The sequence below is a fragment of the Durio zibethinus genome, chromosome 18 (assembly GCF_047325235.1).
Source record: "Durio zibethinus cultivar Kanyao isolate XHJ-2024 chromosome 18, ASM4732523v1, whole genome shotgun sequence".
Classification (NCBI taxonomy): Eukaryota; Viridiplantae; Streptophyta; class Magnoliopsida; order Malvales; family Malvaceae; genus Durio; species Durio zibethinus.
This window is the reverse complement of record NC_143179.1, coordinates 1012049-1032265: the sequence shown is the minus strand read 5'-3', so window position 1 is coordinate 1032265 and position 20217 is coordinate 1012049. Positions and strand designations below refer to the sequence as shown.

Below are 20217 nucleotides of genomic sequence, written 5' to 3'. Positions count from 1 at the left end.
AAGAATTTATGCCCAGAGTAGATGGCTTCTCCATCATGCCGCAATGAATGCTAGAACCACCACTACATACAAATTTTATAGAAGGGTCAATGTGTGATACAGTCCTCGAACTATACCACTATTTAATACCTATAAAAAAAATTCATTATTAAGACTCCGTTTCTTTTTTAGAAATTAATTTTTAAAAAATGACATGCATTTTTTTAGTATTTGTTTTGATAGAAAATTAGGTGGTATAGATTTTAATATTAGTTAATGTCAATTTGTTTCGTGAGTATCAAATAATTTCTGTTGATTTTAGCAAAATTTTATTATTTTCGGCCCTAATGTAAATGTTAAAAATATCTTATATTTAAAATATTAATTGAGCCTATTGGAGCAATCATAATAAGAAATTGTCCACATGGAGGTGAGATTGGGTGTATATTTTTTACAATTAATTATTTAAAAGATCAATCAAAAAAATTATTTAAAAGACAATATAAAATAAAAAAGAAAATTAATTTCTTTTAGCTTTATTACGTGATTTAATATTGAATTTTATTTATACTTAATAAAATATAAAATTAAGTAAACGCATATCAATTTCAACAATAACTATTATTTGTTAAAAAAGTAATTTTATTAATTTTATACTTATCATTATCAATGCTTAATGTTTTATACATTTATTTTGTATATTATTAATAATATTATTATATATGAGTGCATGTATATTAATATATATTTTTAATTGAATAAAAAACTTAAAATAATGTGTCATAAGAACTGATACTAATGTATCTCATTATAAAAAAAAAAAAAAAAAAGAAATTTACAACCTTGGCTCAAAGCAAGCTGCTTTGTAATTTACCAGCTTTTGCCCAATTTAAAAGAATGAACGAAACATAAGACAAATGAAATGTTGCATTCAAATTTTATGTACTGATAGAGACGTTAGAAAATTTTGAGAAAATAGAATTAGTAAGAAAGAAAAAAATGATTTTGAGGTATGAAAATTATTATTTTAAAAGTAATTATGTATATAGGATATAATAAAATTTTAAAATTTTTCAAATCAGAAATAATATAAATAATTATATCAAAAAATTTATTTATAATGAATAAATAGATAAAAAATTTTATTAAAATGATTATGATATTTTATATAATTATAGCTTTTATAAATAATAATTTATTTATATTCAAATAGTTATAATCATTTATCATATGATAATTATTTTTATTTAAAATATGAATAAAATTAATTATTATAAAAATTAATTTTATTTATTAATAATTAAATTTTCTTATTTAATTTAAAATATATCATATTTTAAACTACCAACAAAGAGAGAAAGAGACACAGGAAGATCCATTATTTTTACTTTCACTCGTAACAATTTCTTTGTTCATTGGATCCCTTCATTACACTAATAATTTTTTCCAAATCCTTTTATTTATTTATTTTTTTGATGAGAAAGATAATGGAGAAAGAAAAACTGTAAAACACACAGGGTATATGGATGAGAGTCACGCAATTGCTCAATCAGGAGTTTGTCTCAAATTCTCACCTCTAAATGCTCATCCACTTAACTGATAATTTCCCATTCTCTTTTCTCTTTTTCCTTTTTTGTGTGGCTTATATATTCTTCATGTTATAGCTTGTACCCCACTATTTTTTTTGTCACCTTCCAATATTTTGTTTCTTTCTCTTACGTTAAAATATATCAGTAGAGTTTTTCTCCAACTTTTTTCTCTGCATGCACTCTGCTGCATAGTCTTGGAACCAAAGGGTATGCTTTTATCTGCTTTTCTTCTAGTCCAATTCCCTTTTTTCTATGTTGGGTAAGCTAAAATACTTGCTATGATTCTGCTATAAGTCTCACATTTTTCCATGTTGGCTTTTGGCTCAACACCTTTCTCAGATTACTATTTATTTCTTTATTATTATGTGTTTTCAATCTCTTTGGTTGTCAAGGATTCTAATATATATGATTATGTTTTGGGTTCAATGTTTTTCCTTAGCTAGTTTGGAGTTATGTAAGATGATTCAAAGAAAAACCAGACTTACCTTATGTCTTAGCTAGTTTCCCCGAACAAAAATTAAACCGCACCGGGGTGCATTTGGGTAGCACCCCACGGTGCGGTAGCTCCTGGTTACCTTTTAATCTAACCGGAGAGGGAACGGTCTTATGAACAACTGGACATTAGGGCAATGGTCTTCCTTAGTATAAAAATAAAAAATCTCACTGTCATTGCTGCATTTGTTTTAAGCACATATATCTACAATTGATTTTAATTTTACGGTTATAGTATCTAATCTTATCCTCACCACTGACGTAACAATCTTATGGCCTATCTAAATGTACCTTTAAGGCCTAATAGCAAAGCACAGCTTGTTGTATATGAAAGAAAAGTACTAATGCTGAAAATGGTTACCTTTTCTTTTATTTCTTGCTTTTGATTTTTTTTTTTCTGGCTACCAAATGGAAGAGCTTAAATACTGTGTATTAGACATTTACTTGAAGTTGTATTTGATATCCCAGAATTGTCGCTTATATATAAATTGGATATGAGATTGCTGAGAGTTTACTTGCTTTCTTTGTATGTTAACCACAGTTGAATCTCAATTTCAAAGATGCAAGCTTCATTTGCTTGCCTGGTTTGTACTTTGTATCTTACATATTTTATCCAGTCAATTCTGGTGAATGGTAATGTATATACATTTGGAACTCTGTTGTAATATTCCTTTGAAGTAGGCTAGAAGAACATAAATCTAAATTTATGCCCACCATGAACTCGGAGTTTTGGTTCAATTAATTCATACAGCCACCCTTGAGAGGTGGCATCCAACAAGTTTGGAATTCAAATCCCAACATTTGTAACCCTTTCTTTTATTCTCATGCTGAGATCTCCAATATACCAAAAAAATTTAAGCCAACCATTTGATTGGATTGTTGTCCTAATGAGTAAATCGTAAGGTTTATTATATTCTTTTTGTCCCTGAAATGCTAACTTGTACAAAATTTTGCAGGCAGAAGACCAAAACTTCACAGCAAAGATGGAGATAACCAATGTCAGTGAGTATGACGCAATTGCAAAGCAAAAGTTGCCAAAGATGGTGTATGACTACTATGCATCTGGCGCAGAGGACCAGTGGACTTTGCAGGAGAACAGGAATGCATTCTCAAGGATCCTGTGAGCTTTCATATCTGTTATTGCAAGACACTAGATTCAATTCCTTTCTGTCTAGATGTTTAGGTCTCAATTTCTTGAAATCTTTATTCCTATAATGCATAGGTTTCGTCCTCGCATTCTTATTGACGTAAGCAAGATAGACATGACCACCACTGTTTTGGGTTTCAAGATATCAATGCCCATCATGATTGCCCCAACCGCCATGCAGAAAATGGCTCATCCTGAAGGTAAGGTACTCTTTTCTCAAAGGATTATCCCCCTTCATGTTGAACATTTCTATTAGAATCAAGTAATTAGATGATCATATTGATTCATGCATAATCCAGGACGAACCAGATATATTCAGTGGATTAGCCATGACTGACCTGATAGCTTTTTCTTATTACATAAAACAGTTTCTCCAAGTGCATTCTCATGTTAACACCCTCAGTTTCGTAGCTTCTTTCATAATAGATCTTATTACAATTATAGTAAGATCTGTAATTGGATCAGTAAATCATGTGCATATCTAATCTGCTTTTTTATTTCTCATTAGTGCTGGGGCTGATTTTCTTACATAATTTAATATGAACCTTCATAGTTTCTAGGAAAGCAATTCAACTGACAGTCTAACGGTGAGATTCCTTTAATTTGTGACAGGGGAGTATGCAACAGCCAGGGCTGCATCAGCAGCTGGAACAATTATGGTTTGGCTTCGCACTCCTACTTTCCTTTTAAATATTTATCCATAGCTAAGGACACCTGTTTAACTGGAAGCATAAACTTTCACGATGTCAAAGGTTTTTATACTATCATTTTCATCAGAAGTTGATGCAAAAATACATTAAAGCCAAAGTGCCAATCTTTGACAAAAAATCGAAGCTCTTTTATTTATATGATATTGTGGTGGAGAATCATATATTGTGGTGCTGCATTTGCTCTTCATCATCCAACCAGATTATATATATTATCTGCTTCATTCATTTCAGACATTATCATCATGGGCCACTTCTAGTGTTGAGGAGGTTGCTTCAACAGGACCAGGCATTAGATTTTTCCAACTCTATGTGAGTTTAAAATGATATTTTGGTGTCCTATCGTTTAAAATTAATTGATTTATCTACCTATTCATTCATGGGGATAAGTTTTTTGGCTTTATGTGATAACTGATCTCTAATGTCCAATAATCAGGTATATAAGGACAGGAATGTAGTTGCTCAGCTCGTGAGAAGAGCTGAAAGGGCTGGTTTCAAGGCAATTGCTCTTACAGTTGATACTCCAAGGCTCGGTCGAAGGGAAGCTGACATCAAGAACAGGCAACATTGTCTCTTCCAAATATCTCTGTGACACAATTTGTTCAACTTAGCATTAGATGTTTGATCCTGTAATATGAAAGTCAACTTACACTCAAGAATTCTTCTGTTTCAATATTCTCTTACAGATTCACTCTACCACCATTTTTGACATTGAAGAACTTTGAAGGTTTGGACCTTGGCAAGATGGAAAAAGTGAGTAGTCCTTCTATTTTTACAGCTATCCACATATAATCTTTCAATTCAAATAACAAGCTTTTGTTTCCTCTAACATTTAATTTGTTCTTGTGAGCTGTGCAGGCAGATGACTCAGGACTTGCTTCATATGTTGCTGGACAAATTGATCGATCCCTTAGCTGGAAGGTATGTATATGCTTGAGTCAAAGAATTTTCGGTTGATTAGCGATTACCATATTTGATTTCCCATTTGTCATGTTCTAAGTTTAGCAGAATGTGTATAGGAAAGTATTAACTTTCGCAAGATTTCTCTAAAGACATTTATGAAATGATTCTAAGTAATCAGGAAGCAATCAATCATTGATTTAGAAAATATGCTTAGAATTAATTGTAATATGTAATCACATGTGGTTCACCACGGCCTAATCACATGTGGTTCACCATGCATTTCTTTATGTATGGTCTTCTTGCCTTTTCTCTTAATCATTTTCATTCACACAAACATTTTTATTTAAAACTTAATAATGTGGCCAAGAAGAAAATTCATCTGTTTTTGTGATACTGCTAAAACTCATGGAGTCCAGAGACAATTTTCTATGTGCAAAATTTCTTTAAAAAGCTTGGGAAAGCTGAAATGTTGTAGCTAATTTACCTATAATACACTATAGAATTTTGGCTTAGGTTCTTCAACAAAGTATGGTAGTAATGGGAATCCAGGCTGTAGGTTCTGCTGCAGATATTTGAATTGTATGCCATGAGACGAGCTTATAATATTGGCTATGTATAGGATGTGAAATGGCTTCAGACAATTACCAAATTGCCAATTCTTGTGAAGGGTGTACTCACTGCTGAAGATAGTAAGAAAAGTTGAACTCCTCTGAATCTAGGGCCATTTCAGTAACATATACTGCTTTTTTTGAGCTATCTGTGCTTCTCTCGCAGCAAGGATAGCAATACAGGCTGGAGCAGCCGGTATCATTGTCTCTAACCATGGAGCCCGCCAACTTGATTATGTTCCTGCCACTATCATGGCCCTGGAAGAGGTAAGACAAAACTTCATACTTATTTTTGGCATTGAACACTAATACTCTAAAATAGTACCTAACAAATTCTCAACTCCAAGGTTGTCAAAGCTGCACAAGGGCGGGTGCCTGTCTTCTTGGATGGTGGTGTTAGGCGTGGAACAGATGTTTTCAAAGCTTTAGCACTGGGAGCGTCTGGTATATTTGTAAGTATAAGACTGTCACATGGAAAGGCATTTCACATTACATTTGCAAGGAAAGTTCTTTTGCAATAGTTTGAACTTGAAATGCTTCTTGGTAGGGTTGTACACCAACGGAATATGAACAAACTTTGCTATATTCTTGATTTATTCGTTTAATTAATGACTCTTAAAATGTTATTCCTGATTATTTGTTAAGTTTAATAAACGAAATAAAACCGAATATGATCATGAACTATTTGTCAAACATTCTGTTCATTTACACTACTTGGCATAGACAAGTAGGATTCAGACTCCTGTTACAATAATCTTAATCTCAGATTGGACGACCTGTGGTTTTCTCATTGGCTGCTGAGGGAGAAGCTGGTGTGAGGAAAGTACTTTCAATGCTGCGTGAGGAGTTCGAACTGACCATGGCGTTGAGTGGTTGTCGTTCACTCAAAGAAATCACCCGTGAGCACATTGTGACTGAATGGGAAAGTCCTCATCCTCGTCCGGCCCCCAGGCTATAGATGCATGCTCAGAGTATTAGCATCTGCAATGCAGTATAGCATAATTTAATGATGATACTCAGTCTTCAACAGACTGCATTTTCTTTGAAACCACATTTCTGTTTCAACGAGTCAAAACTTTTGTAATAATGATCATCATGGCTACACTGCTGCCTTCACTGTATATTCTTTCTTCAAACAATTGGTAATATATAGTATTTGCTTGAACACGTGTTCTTAATGGGCATTGGCAGGGATTGCAAGAGAATTCTGATTATTGTTAGATCAAGAATTTATAATTTTAATCATAATAAAATAATATGATATGAAATCGATACGGAAAAGACATTAAAGGATATGATTTAAATTTTTAGCAAAAATTATATTAAAATTTGACAAAAACCAAAAAATTATTTTTTTGTGTTTGGTATGTTGATATAAATTATGATTAGATAATTTTTATATTATATATATATTAGACACAAAATAAATATTTACCAACTGGTTTAGTTAGATCTATTATTGGCTCTAATATTATAGCCATTTTTAGATGAAAAAATGTTTCCAAAAGAATTTGGTTGTTTTGATGAGCAAAAAGCTTTTGACTCGGTTACACAAAAATTAAATGTTTATTTGGATGGGTAGTATCATGCCAAGATTAAGATATAACACAGTTATATTATTTTGAAATAAAATTTAAAAGTAATATGAAATTTTTTTTAATTATTTTTAAGTTTTTTAATAAAATAATCTACTCAAGCAAAATTCATAACTTTAATTCAGTTGATAATAAATTTTCATGTACTCAAATGTAAATTAATAAAAATATAAAATCATTTCATAAGATCTCATTAACCAATAATGTCTTCAATTTCAAATAATCTTTTCAATTTGACTTTTAGCTTCTCACAAGATTAAGCAAATTTATTACTTACTCATCTGTAAAAAAAAAATAAAAGAAGAATGAGCAAACCATAGTTCAACAAGTATAAACTCACACACCTTATCTGATTAAGTATCATTTTCATATATATCATATAAATCATTCAAAACATTCATCAAATCATAATATCAAAATATTTTAAAAATCATTATTATGTCAAATATTTTGTAAATCATAAATTAATATCAAAACATGTTAATTTATAAATCATTACGATATATATTATCATTCAAATATCGTAATTAAATCAAATCATTAATAAATCGTTAGAAATTATCATAAATCATTATTATAATTAGTTTATCGTTAGCTATGATTACTACTATAACTCGTAACATTGATCATATCTACAATTTTATCGTCACGATCATTGTTAACTATTATAATTCATTAGTTAGGGCCTAATGCTAACTTCTATAACTCGTTAATAGAGCCGTATGATCATAGCTATACTAACTACTATAACCTATTAGCCAATGTCATAGAACTAGCTCTGGTGTCGATGATCCCACTTCATAGGAATGTAAATTTGTAGCTATCATAAAATCGTTCCTTAAACATAAATTATTTTCTAATTTCATTTATAAGCATAATCCATCATTTACATAGCAAAAACACAAAATAATTATATACTTAATCCTATTTTCATATATTGAAAATAAAAAAATAAACTTTCACTCATTTAGGAACATAAATATATATATATATATAATTTCGAAAACAAGTAAAGTATGTGAGATTCTACTTATCTTTTTTGATTTCATCATTTAGTTTTTTTCCAAAAATAATTAACTTCCTATTCGAGATCATTTCAATATATAAGAAATTAATTAATTCTTTTTTAGACCATTTATACTAAAAGCAATCAAGTTACACAAAAATTAACTTAACTAACCAATTTTGATAGTTTGCGCTACTTTCACTAAAATGATCATATCTTAAAATATACAACTTGAAATTAATATCTTTTTAGTGCGTTTAAAAATTAGACTTGATAACATTTCTAACCATATATGATCCATCTCTTAATTCCTCATAGATTAATTGTAATAAATTTTACAATCCACTTCATATACTATTACCAGATAATATGTATACCTTCTAATAAAAATTATATACTTATTTATAAAGTCTCGAAAATCAGTTTTGCTTCTTTTTTTGGAAAGTAGACTTAATAACTTTTTTAAATATGTATGGTTCAATTTGTAATTCATTGTATAAAAATTAAGAGAATTTTCATAATTTCTCCCTGTTATTGCTATCGGACAACCTATACATCTTTAATTAAAAATTAGACAACTCTTCATAAAAAATTTAAAAATCGACTTTTATTTGTTCGTTAGAAAATATAATCAACAAGCTTTTCAATAGTATATAATAATTATAGTAATATTTTATCCCTTAATACAAAATATTATTTTAATTGATCACTGCAAACACCATGATTCATAAGAAACAAAAATTTTCCTTTCTAATCTCATCCAATTTTTGTTTTCTATTTTTATAATCATAAAATCACATCACTAAGCCTTCTCAACACTTCATTAGATATTAATGAAAGTCTATATGATATGCCCAAATCAATCTTGAAGGGGATAATAGATTTCCTAAAATTTTAAAATTTTTTAATTACAAATTAAACTTCAAAACTTAACAATTAATATTATTTCTTAAAAATTGAAAGAAATTATATACTCACTTTTGAAATAAAATTCTCCTTATAGATTTTGTTCTTAACCTTCAACTAAAATCTTTCAACTTGTTTGCCCTATATAAAGAATAGAAGAAATAAGCATTTCTTTTCATTTGATCAATTGTGGGCCAAACAAATAGTCTAAGTTATTCTATTAAAAAATTAGATTATTTATTAATAAGTCATTTGGCCTTTTAACTCTTTATTAAAAAGTCTTTTCACTTATTAAAATACTTAAAAATAATTTTTTTTACAGATATTACAGACGGTGAGATTAATTTTAATAAGATTAAAAATAATGACAAATATGAAATTAGTTGCTATAATGATAAAATTAAAATAGTTATAGGATATATGTTTGGATGTAGATGCTATGGTAAGATGAGGTGAATTATAACAAAATAGAAAATGATCATAAAAAATATTAAATTAAAAAATTTTTACATAAAAATTTTAAATTATTGAATATTTTTAAAATTAATAAATAATAAAAAATTAAAATATTTTTATGTCAACTAATAATTTGTTAATAAATAATTAAAGTTTAATAAAACAATAGTAATATATAAAATAATATTTTTTATTACATTAAATTAACAAAATTATTTTATAATTTTTAAATAAAATTAAAAGAAAAAACAAAAGTTAAATTAAAAGGATAATATTGTTTTTTATCATAAGATTGAAAGGGTAAAAAGGTAAAAAAATATAAAAGCAATTGGACGTCGAAGAAACCTAAATGGGTGAATGGTGACAGTCGTATCGGACGTTGAACATCCAAATGGATGTTCACTGCGTTTTGCACAATTTTACTTGCTAAACGGAGCTCCACCTTCGACATCCAAACCAGCCCTGCGACATGAAAATTTTTCAAAGGTCTGAACACCATAGTCAGATCTTATTAACTAGTTAAATTCCACAAAATCAAAATATAATTTCATGGATAGCTGTTTCACATAACTTACAGTTCTCCATTTTATTGCATTCCTATAAATTAAAATCACCGTCTTTTGAGGTTAATCAATAGATGAACATAAAGTAACACTGCATTCTATCTTTCAATAGCTTTTCGGTCTTCAAACTCTAGTATTTGCAGCAGCCGCCAGCACTACAAATTAAGATTTGAAAAGAGCCTTTGGCTTAACGTTTGGGAGGAGGGAGATTTAAAGTAAAAAGAAAAAAAAAATGAAATAAAAATTTAAAAATTTAAGCGCAAAATTTTTACAAGATTATAATTTTACTAGATATTAAGTTTTTTTTTTTTTTTTTATCTTTATAAATCACTTACGAATAATTAAATCTGTTAATTTTGACGAGAATTCAAAGAATTTACTCACTCATTTGATTTAAAATCTGATTTAATCGGATTTGATCATAAAAAATCAATAACTCAAATTTATTTAATCCAAACTTAAATTAATCCGAATTTGAAAATAATTCAAAACCGAATTGACCTGAACCCGAATATACTTGATAGAAAAAATAAAATAGGTAACCATTTCTCCAAAATTTTAAAGGAACAGAAATGATTTGGTGATAAATACCTGCAGATGGAGTATGGAAACAGGCTGCAGCTCTTTCATTTTCAAACCACAAGAATGACTGTTTCCTATACAAAGACACTAATAGGAATATAACACAATAAAACTGAATCTTTCAGAGTTATAAAATGGTAGAAGCTAGAGCAAAGCTTCCTACAAACAGGTCGTTGTTCGTGGCATGCCATCTAATTCATTAACTTGTATAAATGATAAGCCATGAACGACATCAGATTGCAGTGTTTTCCACTTTTTAATCCCTTGCCCTCTAGCAATCATAAAAGCTAGCTATCTTGATGTGCAACAATTTCCTACAAACTGATTACTGTTTATGGTAGACAGTGGCAAATTCTGGATTTTTATAGGGTGTTTATATATATATATATATATATATATATTTACGGATTTATCAATTCTATTAAAGGAAAGTATATTCAGGAAAAAATTATAAGGGTGTTAAAAAAATTTTTTAAAATTTTATTCTTCAAATTTTTTTATTTTCCAATAATGGGAGTGTTCATGACATCTTACTTTTTCACTTGGATCTGGCAGTGATGATAGATTAAAGGAAAATCGTGTTACCTCCTCTGCTTCTAGCAATCATGAAAGCTAGCAATCTTGTTACCAAAAATTTCTTACAAAACTGATTGCCGTTCATGGTAGAGCATCAAGTTTTCAAGACATAAATGAAACATATTGATGATTTGCCAAGAGCACGATCAGATTATAGGCAAATTGTGTCAAAATGTTAACATTGAGAATCTTGGTTGTTTATGTTTTGTGTTCATGAAGGGACCTTTCTTTAGGACAGCTTCGTAACAAAGAAATTTAATGAAGAGAAACGTTAAGTGTGAATTCAATGTATAAATGCGTCAATTAATTATTTTTAAAGATTATGATTATCACAAATTATCACAAAATTTTTCTATTTACATTTTATACAATCAAATAACATGATTTAGAAATGCATAGAAGTATGTAATTAATGTACAAATAAACATGTATTTGTATTATTTTGGACTTGCTAATAAAATTGAATTCTTCATTTTTTTTTTTTTTTAGAGGAAAGGAGATTTAAATTTTCTTTTCGAGAAAAGAATGCATGTGTTATCCAAACATCGTTATTAGAAGGGCCGGATATTCTCTCTGGGCCGACTCACGTGGCTGAATGTGTAATGCTACAAGTTTTCTTTGGATTGTTGGCCGAAGAAGGAATTTCTACGTGAAGCCCAATAGAAATTATAGAAAGCCTATCATTTGTATGATATGCTAATATTTACCCGTTCGACTGTTTCATTCCCTCTTGGAAGCATTAAATAAAACTCCTCTAAATGGGAAATTCAACTAATTGTACCCAATAGCGGTGGACATAACATACATGAAATACATGAGCTTAATTTCCATATAGTTTGTTTCATAAGTTCTTTTTTGTCTCTCTTTTAGTACTTTTGATTTATTTATTTGATTAAGTGTTGAAAAAATAAATCAAATCTTGAATCTATAGAAAGCACACCGTGAATCATATATATATATATATATATATATATCATTTGAACTTCTAAAGTCTAAATTCATGAATTCTTAGATCATTCATGTATAGATGTTATAATTTCACTACAATTTGCTTTTAATCACTAGTAAAAATGATAAACTCTCTTATGCGAGAAAATCATGTTCTTTCACTCAACTATTCCCGCACTTAGCATATAACCATCAAACCTCTTTTTCATTGTGTCCTAGTTGTCCTAGCTAGTATACTGCATGGCAAAAATGTCGCATAATAATACTCTTCGCATTGCATTCAACTTGGACTTTGGTTATAATTCTAATTCATTGAGAGAGATAAGCCAAACCTTGAGCCTAAGAAGAGCGTGTCAAAAAGGTCCCCTACATATACGTTGAAAAAGACTAAAATCCAAAAGTATAAATTAACAAATTATTAAATGATACATGTATTACATCTCACTTCATCTAACCGTATAATAAAGATGTGAACTCAATGACAAAATTGAAAAGAAAGACATTTTGGCAATTTTCTTTTAGACAATAGTCTTGATAATTTTAGATGTGACATGAAAATGATATAAAAAAGTAACAAGTGAAATGATTTAAAATTTCAATAAAAATTGTATATATGTTTGGTAAAAAAAAAAAAAGGCTTTGTATTTAACATATTTACAAAATTATAACATGATATTTTTATGTTTTACATGTATTTAACACGAATTAACACAATAAAAATATACAAATTATCAGGTATAATTATAAAGAAAATGATATTAACCTCATTAATTTCCGGTCACTAGGAACCAATCTTACTTATCCCATCATAGCCATCTATCACCTGCGCCACCTAATTGATGGAGAGATCACATTTCCAAATTTGTCTTTCCAACCTTTTAGCTATATATATACTTTAGTTTGTCTTGATAAGCATTGAAGATCTATTTATGCCTTAATTTCTTCTTCTTTTCTCAGCTTGTTTCGAACTTGAGTAGGCTGCGTTTTTCGTTTAATCACCTTTGCTATCAATAGTCGCCACGTCTAATCGTTTATAATTAAAAGGTTTTCTTCTATTTATATATGGTTAACTTATTAATTAGATGATGCATATTTAGAGTTTTTTTTTTTTAATTCAATCTTTTTCATTTTGGACATATGAAACAAAATAAAAAATTTATCAATGCTGGCAACCATGTGGGTGAGGCAAGGCATGATGCAAGCAATATTGCAAGTGTTCATCAAAAAAAAAAAAAAAAAGGAGCTGGATTGAACCAATCAATTGCAAGATGACACATTGCAATTTTTCTGAAAAAGACCCAAAAGTTTCTTTTTATAACTTGTTGAATCCCATGTCAACATTGATCCAAGGGAGCGAGGGACCAATATTTTAGATTCTATGTTTGTGGGGTGTGAATTGTGAAAGCTGTGAAAGCATACTATTTATCTCTTAATATACATACCCTCCCTGAAAAGGCATTATTCATTGCCTTTATTCAACACTTTCTTTCACCTGAATTATCCGTTCTTTTCTTTTCTTCAGTCCTGTTGGTGCATTATATATTAATTGACGCCTTTGTTGTTATATGCTTTAGCTTCAATAATATTATTAATTTTACTCCAATCTAATGAATATATATAATTAATTAAGATGCTTTTCTTTTTACAAAAGAGACTGCAGCTTTAGGATAATAAAAATGATTGGAGAAGTTGAAATTTGAACCACCTCTTAAAGCACTTTTATTATGTAAAGTAATAGTAAATGTCAGCAAAATATCAAGTAGGAAAAGATTTGGTTCTTGAAGAATAAATAATATGTTAGACCCCATTCCCATGTGAAAATCCAGTGAGCTTTATATTCTAATTTATTATCTTTATTAGGTTCGACCTATTTATTATCCTTGGCCTGCCAGTAAGAAATGAGTAATAAAACTTAACACACGTTTTGGTTCAGAAGAAGGCAGATTCGCCACTATTTTTTTTTATACAAAGAAGGTTGCAGTCTAAAAAAAAAAAATTATAAATGTTGAAGTTCAAATTTTAAATTTATCAGCTATCATCTTTTAAGAGTAATTATATATAAAGTAATTAAATTAATTAGCTCCAAATTCATTGGATTCGATTCTTTGAGTAAAGAATACATATAGATAAATGGCTTACAGACAGACAATTACTTGTCTAATTAGTCATGTCATCACCATCGGTTATTATCCTTCTTTGCTTTCTCTCTCATCATGTTCTTCTACCCTTTGATTTTTTTTATACATTTAACTGATTTGTGAGCTTTGAAGAGCGATCCAAAATATTACCCACGGCATTTCCGATTGTAAATGCTCAACGAGCATTTGTTAAGTAATACCATTAGTGTCAGGCAAATTAATTTACTTTCGGTCTGCATGATTTGAACCTTGACGATGCACTTTTTCGATTTCACAACCTTCCAATATTCCTTAGTTGTCACTCTGCACTTGCAGCCTCAAACAGGTGATTGAAGCAACTAAAATATATATGAACTTGTCAACAAGGTTACATATATATGCAAATCTTTCAGAAGGGTTGCGGTCGGAATCTGTTCCAGGGAAAATTAATACCATGACAAACCAAGATGAATGCAAGAATTGATGGATATTCTTTAATTTTTGTGGTTGAAAATTACCATAATTTGCAATGTTTTAAGCTATATAAGGCAAGAATTTTATATATAAATAGCTCAACGGGGGAAAAGGCAGGCACAAGGACATACATTGCATGGTGATGCATGTTTCATGCTTCAACAGTAGCCATTTTTTCTCTCTCTTTCTCTAACGTGTATAAAGTACTATTAATTTGCAGCGGCAAAGACATGTGACACATGGTTTTCACTAACAATTTTGAGCAATCCAACTGATGTCACCTGATCCTTCTGAAAGGTCGTAAGGGGCTGCAAAAGATTTAGGCCACTCAACAGTTTCTTCCTTTCCAAGGCAATGAGGGTTTCCGCTTATCCATGCAATCTATGCAGAAATTTTGGTAACCTATCTCTACCTCTAGAAAGTAGAAACTTCTGGATAAGGATTCAGCTGGTGACAGTGGCAGCATCATTCTTTCAATTGTAACCTTTTCTCAACTATTACATAGCATAAAATAAAGCGAAATATTGTCCATATGTTATTCTAACGCATAATAGTTTCAACAAGTACTTAAAATATGTTAAAAAGATGAAAAGATTGCCGACAGAATTAGTTGAATCGGTAAAATTCAAGTTTGTAAAGTTTGAATTTTAATTTTATTATTAATAATTTTCTTTGAAATTTATTATCTGTTTTAATTTTGAAATAGAGAAATGTTTTCTAATTTTAAACTTTTTATGCACTAAAAAATTATTCATCCTCCAAAATTAAAACAAATAAATAAAATATAGTAAGATGCTATCATTTATCGGAAACTTTCGCAACTTCTAGGGCAACTGCGTGGTATAAGCCTTTTCTTGTTGAACTGCTTCATTACTCAATTATGAAGCTGCATATATTCTATTTCCAGCTTCTCGGTTACGTCCATTAATGTTTTTGTTTTCCATTTAGATCAACCCATCGAAATTTTATTTTATTATTCTTTAAGATATTTTCCACTCGAGAAGGTTCTGAACAGTACAAACTAATTAATTAACCTTTTAAGAAAACTGTATAAACGAACTTCTTTACATTTGATAAATATAACTATCATTGGATCTAATATTTAATTAATGTAATCGAAATGGACCCACATATTCAATTAGAATGTTTATGAATACTTTTAAAAATTAAAAAAATTTAAAGAATATTTTTTTGAATATTTTTTTCAATAAAATGGATAAATTTATGATAAAATTTTTATATATTATAAGTAAATATTTAAAAAAATTTTGAATTTATTATTAAATTTAATAATTTATTTTAATTAATTTATTAATAATAAATTTATTTTTTAAAAAAATATGTGTATACACAAGTACAACTACGTAGCTATGACCTGTTAATTTCAATGAAGGGGATATCAACGCTCGAGTCTGGAGTAGAAAAAAGGCAATATTCGTTCATGATTATGATAAGAAAAGAATTGACTGCATGTACGTATCCCACTGTATATTCTATTATATCCTTTCACTATTTGCATTTCCTTTTTGTCTAAAGGTACTATAATGGTCTGTGATCATCAATTATATTGGCTTTTGTTGCCAAAATATAAATCGAACACATGGCAGCAATGGCTTTTGTTCCCAAAATATAAATCGAACACATGGCAGCAATTAACCACGGAAAATAGTGCAAGAAATCATCTCCAATAACTTTTTTTTTCGTTGACGTGCCAAATGGACGAGTAGGAATGATTTGGATTAGACCACTTTAAATCGGATTATTTTGAATTAGAAACAAAGTTATTTTTGGTTTAGATCAATGTTGATTTGGACAAAAGAAATTGAATTATTTTGAATTGAGATCAAATTAGGATTAGATTAAAAAATAAATTATTTTGCTCTAAATCAATTTGAGTTTACATCATTTCATATCTCTAATAATTTTAAATTTAAATTATTCAAATTTAATATTCAAACATTCGAGTTTAACATAAGTTATTTATGTTCAATTTGTTAAATTTTGAAAATAAATAAATAAAATTAAATTACATAAAAATTAATTTGACTAATAAAAAAAATTATATTACGTTAAATATAAAATTAACTTTATTTATAATAAAAAATATTAATGAATTTTTATTAACTTATGTTCAATATTTATTTTTAATATTTTATGCATTAATTATTAATTTATTATTAAAAACTATATTGATATTTCATACAAGCATATTTAAACATATTAATTATTAAGTTTTACATTTTAATTGGACTGTTTCGTGGGCTATAATTAACTTTACTGATTTAATATTAATTGTTTATTATTTGTTTATTTATTTATTTTATTATATAGTTAGAGAAAACATAAAAAAGGGATTTTTAATTTTCTTAAATATAATTAAGAAAATAATAGTAAAGAAAAGAGATTGATAAGGTCATTTAATTTTAATAAAGTAATAATTTATTTTATATTTATTATTTTTAATTATATTAATATTTTTAAAAAGTAAAATTATACTCAATTTAATTTTGACTCATTTCAAGTAACTATTTCAAGCCATTCAAAATTGGATCATTTCATATTCGAGTTAATTTAAATTTGAATCAAATTAAATTTGAATTAATTTAAGTTTAAATAAAATTGAGTTAAAATCAATTTTGGTTTAAGTTAATTTGGATTTGAATTAGATCAATTTTAGTGTTGACTTTTTAAATCAATTTAAATTAATTAAAGATAAATACAAATAAGATTTAATAATTTATATATTCATATTACATAAAATACTTAAGTTTATATATTTATATTATATTTTATAAAAAAAAATTATATATTATAATTTATATTGATATGAAAATATTAAAAATAAATATTTTATTTTATTAAATTTATATATAATTATTATTAAAATTTTTATCTGTGTTACTTTCGTATCATTATTTGTATTATATTTATATCATATATTATATTTAAATTAATAAATCCAATTCAAACCGATGAACTTTTGACCCGTTGATTTTTTTGTCAATTCAAATGAGATTCAAGTTGGATCAATTTTTTCCAACGCTAATTATGTTTGCGCATAAGGAGCATATCTAAATTTGTTTTGGGCGTCAGAAAGAGAAAAAAGAAAAAGTGAAAACCTCATATTTCTATAGGTACACCAATAATTTTACATGGTTTCCACGTTTTAAATTATGTGCAAGAAGATGGCAAAATGGGATTGGGTATTTAACTTCAGCTTGTATTCTTGTTATTTCCAGAAAGTTTAAATTGTATCTTTTCTATTTTTTTATATTATTTTTTTATTATATTTTTATATTATATTTAAAATTATCCTATTTACTCAAAAAGCTCAAGTGCATCAAAGAAAGATGGCCCTGATTATAATCAAGAGACTATGCCCATTATTTGGTAGATTTCAAGGCATGAAAAGTCAAGATAAAGATGCTAAAAATTAGATATTGTCAATCAATTTGTTGATAAATTTGTTTGACCTTTATGTGACAGGTCTCCACTCATCAATTTCAATTTAATTAGAAAATATCAGTTTTGAACTTCAGTATTGCTCTACCCATATGGTCCGATTGCAATTGAATATTTTTTATTATTAATTATAAAAAAGAGAAGATGATTTTTATAATTTAATAGATGTCTTTGACAAATCGATCGTTTTATGTTTTGAATACATTTGATATTTCATTTTCAAAAAACAGGACTTAATGAGGCGTTTTCCATAAAAAATAGTGAAGATCTTAATAGCTTTAAGCTACTTAATTTATTGAGTCAATTCTATTTTAGAAAAATAGGTTAAATATGTGAACAGTTTCAGTTCTTTATTGAAATATGAGATGTACTTCCTCTGCTATAATTTATACTAAATACAGTTTTTATATTATTTTAATTTGATAATTTTAATCAAATCATTAATTTAATTATAATTTTATCATTAAAAATATTAATGTGATTATTGATTTGATGATATAAGCATTAACTTTATTGATATAGTGTTGATTTCATTGCGATTGCATTGATTTTACTGATGTAATAATTTAAATGAATAAAATTAATTATCAAATTTTACAAATAGTTGTTGTGTTTATATGAAATTTGAAATTTAATCATTTTAGTATAATTTATAAAAATATAGTACTTGACAATTAAATTTGATAATGCCAATACAATTACTAATATAATTAATTATTCTTCATTAACTTTACTGGTATGATTGTTGATTTTTTAGAAAAATATTTTAAATTTTAAAAAATCTTGAAAATTTTCAAAAAAAATCTAAAAAATTTAATAAATACAAAAAATGGATAGTTTTAGAAATTTTTTAGATTTTGAAAAACATTAAATTTAATTTTTCTCTAATATTTTAATTTTTTCAAAAATTATATTTCTTGATTTTTTAAAAATAAATTTTTAATTTAAAAAAATTTTAATTTAGAATTATTTAAAATGTAAACACCTATTTTATTTGAAAAATAAGGTGTTGGGTTAAAATAAATCTGAACCATTTTTAATCCTATTCGATTCGAATGGAACATCTTATTCAAATGTACTGATTTTTTTCACCGGATCCTTTTAAATTTCATTAAACTTCTAAATTTTTATTTATTATTTTTTACTTTCATTTATTATTATTATTATTATTATTCTTTATTTTTTTTGGTCTTTTCCTTGTTTTTTCTATTCTTTTTACAATCACTCTGTTTTTCTTCCTCTTTTTTCCCAAATTCTCTATGCAATAAATCCATCGAAATCAGTCACCTACACCGGCCTCTTTCCCTAACTTTGTAATTGAGATTTCAACAACAAAATCAACAAATCGAATTGTTTTTCTTCCACAATCCCTTCAAATTTGGGATTTGTTGAGTGAATTGACTCTATAAATTTAAAGTCAATTCACAAAGAACACACACAAAACAATAATTTTAACAGAGTAAAAAAATAAAGTAAAAATACTCTGTTGCCACTCTATCATAATCACTCAAAAACGCAAACAAAAAAATTCAATATCCACGTCCCCAAGGGAAAAAAAATCGAAACTAAAAACTTTAATCTATGAGAGTTAGGATTTTTTTTTTTTGGGAAAACTATTTGAGGAATTGTGTTTAGGAGATCAAAGGGATTATTTTGGGATTTTTTAGGAACTTTTGGAAAAATTATTGGGGTTGTTCTAAATCTAGATTTTTTAAAAAAAAATTTTTTACGGTCATTAAATTTTTTGACCACCAGAATTTAGAAAAGACGTTGGATTTTGGGATTTGGTTAAATATTCTGGCACCAGTTGAAGTTTCTAGCAACGGCACAATAGCAATAGACTAAAAACTGGGTTGTCACTATAGATAACAATGGGGGCTGATTTTTAGAGAGAAAAGTTTTCGGTTTGTAAAAAGAGAAAGCAAAGGAGAAAAATATTTTAAAAAAAACTAAAAATGGGCCTTTTATAAAGACTCAAAATGACGTCGTTTTGGGATTAAGGCATTTGAGCGAAACCTGCAGGACTTACATGCCAATCCATGTGCTAACTTGACCCAATTTGTAAGTTTTCCTTTTTGTCATTTTATTTTTATTTTTGATTTTCTTT

General features: G+C 27.7%; 1 protein-coding gene across 2 annotated transcripts; it reads left to right on the top strand.

Moving 5' to 3' along the window:
• Positions 1-1641: 1641 nt before the first annotated feature.
• Positions 1642-6590, top strand: LOC111300219 (glycolate oxidase 1-like). 2 transcript variants are annotated; one of them, XM_022895860.2, is made up of 12 exons: positions 1642-1775; positions 3017-3180; positions 3283-3407; positions 3820-3866; positions 4149-4226; positions 4351-4475; positions 4601-4667; positions 4773-4835; positions 5437-5506; positions 5592-5692; positions 5773-5877; positions 6192-6590. In XM_022895860.2, exons 2-12 carry the CDS (start codon positions 3044-3046, stop codon positions 6381-6383), a joined length of 1110 nt encoding a protein of 369 aa, XP_022751595.1. In that variant the 5' UTR covers positions 1642-1775; positions 3017-3043; the 3' UTR covers positions 6384-6590. The 2 variants fall into 2 exon arrangements, with proteins under 2 accessions (XP_022751595.1, XP_089603048.1); XM_089746922.1 differs by having other exon boundaries at positions 1773-1827.
• Positions 6591-20217: the final 13627 nt, after the last annotated feature.